The 4368-nt window shown below is 40.9% G+C and overlaps 1 protein-coding gene across 1 annotated transcript; it reads left to right on the top strand.

Moving 5' to 3' along the window:
• Positions 1-2953: 2953 nt before the first annotated feature.
• On the top strand, positions 2954-3643 carry LOC145140614 (uncharacterized). Its single transcript, XM_079074045.1, has one exon. The coding sequence runs from the start codon at positions 2954-2956 to the stop codon at positions 3641-3643; it is 690 nt and encodes a 229-aa protein (XP_078930171.1).
• Positions 3644-4368: the final 725 nt, after the last annotated feature.

Raw genomic sequence — 4368 nt, 5'->3', positions numbered from 1 at the left:
ACAAGTCACAGGATCTCGAGATTTGCTCCTGCGATAATTGATACTGAAGTTCCTAAGCACTTCCAGAATCCTAGCATGAAGCCTTACGATGGAACTACAGATCCTGAAGAGCACATAGCACAATACCGAGAAAGGATTGATATCATTTCCATCCCAGTGCACTTGAAGGAAGCTTGCCTATGCAAAGGCTTTGGTTCAACCCTCACGGGATCAGCTCTTAAATGGGTGGTAAACGTTCCTCCCTATTCTATCACTTCATTTGCACACTTAGTCAATATTTTCAATAACTAGTTTTCTTGTAGCAGAACCTTCGAGAAGATCACTAGTGATCTCTATCGGGTGGTTTAGGATCCTAAGGAATGAGTTAGGGATTTTGTTAACAGGTTTGGCAGGGAAGCTTTGAACATCCCCAAAATTGATATCGCAATTGATGTCGAGGCCTTCAAGATGGGTCTAAGGAAGGATTCACCCCTCTAAGAAGATCTCGTGATGACTCCATGCAAGAGATTGGACGAAGTTAGGTGCCGAGCATTAAGGTTCACAAGGCTTGAAGAGGATAAAGAAGTCTAGAAGAGGAGCAACCCTTTATGTCAATACGAGAATCCCAATAGGTTAGCCGAATCCTCGGCTCTAAGATCCTACAAATCGAAGCCCTATTCCAAACCAGATCATCACCGGGTTAATGCCCTCGAAGATGAAGGAAAGGAAGGGGAACCCCCCAAGAACACTGACTATTGTTTCCTTATGGATGTTTCAGGTTAAATATATGCTATGCAGGATCTCGGAGACAAAACAAGGTGGCCAAAGAAGTATAAAAAATCTACCAGTTGGAAAGACAAGTCCAAATGGTGTGCTTACCACGAAGATTTCGGTCACATGACGGAGGATTGCATAGCCCTAAGAAAGGAGATCAGCTACCTCCTTAGCGAAGGGCATCTTAAAGAGATCCTCGGAGGAAAGAAAGAAAAGTCCAAGGAAAACAACCAGGATGGTCACAAGATCCCATAGAAACCAGGATCTCCACCCCCAAACGCCAAGATAATTAACGTTATCTCAGGCGGATCTAACATTTGTTGTACTTCTTATTCTCAGGCTAAAAGGCAAGCCAAGGTCTCTAAAACAGAAAATGAGGATAAACCACGGAAGAATACCTTGGTCAACAATGAAAAGGAAATCACATTTGACGAAACGGACAAGGAAGAGATCTAGGATCCTCACCATGACGGACTGGTGATAGCACTGTACATTAGCAACCACTTCGTCAGAAGGATCCTTGGTCAACATCATACTCGTGGAGAAACAAAACACACCATCGGGGAGATAAAGCTACCAATATACATAGAGGGGGTAAACTTGATACAAAATTTCTGTGTTATTAACACCTTATATTCTTATAATGTGATATTAGGAAGACCATGGATCCACGAGATGAAAGGGGTTCCATCAACATATTATCAATGTGTAAAGATGCCTACTCCGTGCGGAACAATGAAGATAATGGGAGATCAACAAGAGTCAAAGGAATGTTATAAAATCTCCATGAATCTTGCGACGAAACCCCAACAAGCATAGCAATGAAGGCAAGGGGCACGACATTTTCTAGAAACAAGGGAGCAAGACATGAAGGAAGTACCCCTGAGCAGCGAGGATCCCAAATCCAAAGTCCTGAAAGGATCCTCAATACCTAAGCAAATTGAGCAAGACCTAAACTTACTTCGAACCAGAAGTAAGACGTTCGCATGGAAACACGAAGATATAACAGGTATAGACAAGAGTATTATCACTCATAAACTTAATATTGATCCTTATTTCAGAACGATACATAAAAAGAGAAGGAAGTTTGCACCCGAAAGGAATCAGATCATCCAGGAAGAACTGGAAAAGCTCCTCAAGACAAGGATGATCAAGGAATTGAAGTTCCCGAGATGGCTAGCTAATGTAGTTGTCGTACAAAATAAGAACGGAAAGTGGCGAGTATGTGTAGACTACAAGGATCTTAACAAGGCTTGTCCTAAGGATCATTTCCCTCTACCACACATTAACTCCATGATAGATGGAACAAATGGCCACGAACTCTTAACCTTCATGGATGCTTCAGCAGGATTCCAACAAATCCAGATGGAACCATCCGATCAAGAAGATACAACATTTATAACACCAACAGGTACATATTGTTACAATGCAATGCCTTTTGGTCTTAAAAATGCAGGTGGAACATATCCAAGACTGGTGAACCGGATGTTTAAAGACAAGCTAGTGGACACCATGGAGGTATACATCGACGACATGCTGGTGAAGTCCATGAAAGCTAAAGATCATATTAGGGATCTCAAAGAAGCCTTTGACATTCTAGTCGAATACAACATGAAGTTGAATCCGTCTAAATGCCACTTTGGGATGAAGTCAGGCAAGTTGCTTAGGCATTTGGTAACCAATAGAGGAATAGAAGCAAGCCCGGAGCAGATCAAAGCAATCATCGAGCTGAAATCTCCATCTTCAATAAAATACATCCAAAGGCTAACCAGAAGAGTAGCATCACTTAATAGGTTCATTTCAAGATCCTCAGAAAGGTGTAAGCCCTTCTATAATATCTTGAAGAAGAACAAGAAGTTTGAATGGACCAGAGAACACGAAGAAGCTTTTCAGGAACTCAAAAGATACTTAATTTCCGCGCCACTGCTGGTGAAGCCTATAGATGGAGAACCACTTCTCCTCTACCTCTCGGTATCCTCAAGTGCGGTAAGTGCTATCCTAGCCAAGGATCTTAACAGAGACCAACATCCTATCTACTATGTAAGTAAAAGTCTTTTGGATCCTGAAACCAGGTATTTCATCTAAAAAATTTATTCTTGCATTAGTAACTGTTTCTACTAAATTAAGACATTATTTTGAGACACATACTATGCATGTGAAAAATAATTATCCTATTAAGAATGTGATGAGAAAACTAGAGATGTCAGGAAGGATGGAAAAATGGTCAGTGAAGCTAAGCACGTTTGACATCAAATATGAGCCAAGATCTGCCATAAAGTCACAACCATTAGCAGACTTTGTGGCCGAATTTAGTGATGATCTACAAAACAAAGTAGACATTGAAGCTAAACAACTCCTAGAAGATGAACACTTGGGAAAATGGACACTATTCATGGATGGAGCTTCAAACCAAAAAGGAACCGGGCTAGGTATCATACTAAAATCGCCACAGGGGGACATCCTACCCCAGGCAGTTAGTTGCGATTTCATCGCAACCAACAACGAAGTAGAATATGAAGCACTCATCATGGAACTACAATTGGCTAAGGATCTTCAAATCACAGATCTTCAGGTATTTTTTGATTCTTTATTATTAACTAATCACTTCAATGGATCTTATGCAATGAAAGGTGAAAGATTAGCATTATACCTCGAGATCCTAAAAAAATTAGCCTCTAATTTTGAAAACTTTAGCGTAACCCAAGTTCCCAGAGAAGAAAACACAGAAGCAGACACATTAGCCAACTTAGGATCCTCCCTAATGATCCCACAAGAAATGAAGACCCCTATAACCCACATAATAACTCCAGCTATAGAAGCCCTTTCTGATAAACCCGATGACCCTGAACAACCAATAAGTGTAGCAGCCATCAGAGATCTTGACCCTTAGATCCCTCCCCAAAGGGATCCCGACGAACAAGATCCTCGAAGAAGTCCACGATCATGGATCCAACCCATTATGGAGTATCTCCAAAATGACACGATCCCAGTAAAGAAAAAAGCGAAAGACCATTTAGAACAAGAGTCTCAAGATTCGTAATAATACAAGGTAAAATCTATAAAAACTCTATGGAAGGTCCATACCTCAGATGCTTGGAAGATCCTGAAGCTGCAGAAGTCTTGAAGGACATACATGAAGGAGATTGTGGCAATCACACTAGGGGCAGATCCTTATGCTCCAAGGCATTAAGAACATGATACTACTAGCCAACCATGAAGAGAGATTCTTTTCTACATGCTCAAAAGTGTGATGCTTGCCAAAGACACATCAACATCGTACATCAACCGGCAGAACATCTACATCCTATTATCTCTCCATGTCCATTCATGAAATAGGGAATGGATATAGTAGGAAAATTACCAATAGCTCCAGGAGGAAAAGTCATCATGTTGGTGATGACTGATTACTTCTTGAAGTAGATCGAAGTTGAAACCTTCGTTCAGGTTAGAGACAAAGGGGTAGTCTCATTTATTAAACGTAATATCTTGACCAGGTTCGGGATCCCAACTGAAATCATATGTGACAATGGATCCCAATTCATAAGCAAGAGGACAAGAGACTTTTGCACGAATTAGGGAATCAAAATGATAATGTCCACTCCTATTCATCCCCAT

This window comes from Lactuca virosa, chromosome 9 (assembly GCF_052849685.1).
Source record: "Lactuca virosa cultivar CGN04683 chromosome 9, Lactuca_virosa_CGN04683_v6, whole genome shotgun sequence".
Classification (NCBI taxonomy): domain Eukaryota; kingdom Viridiplantae; phylum Streptophyta; class Magnoliopsida; order Asterales; family Asteraceae; genus Lactuca; species Lactuca virosa.
Note: the sequence above shows the minus strand (reverse complement) of the source record. Positions and strands in the feature narration are given on the sequence as shown.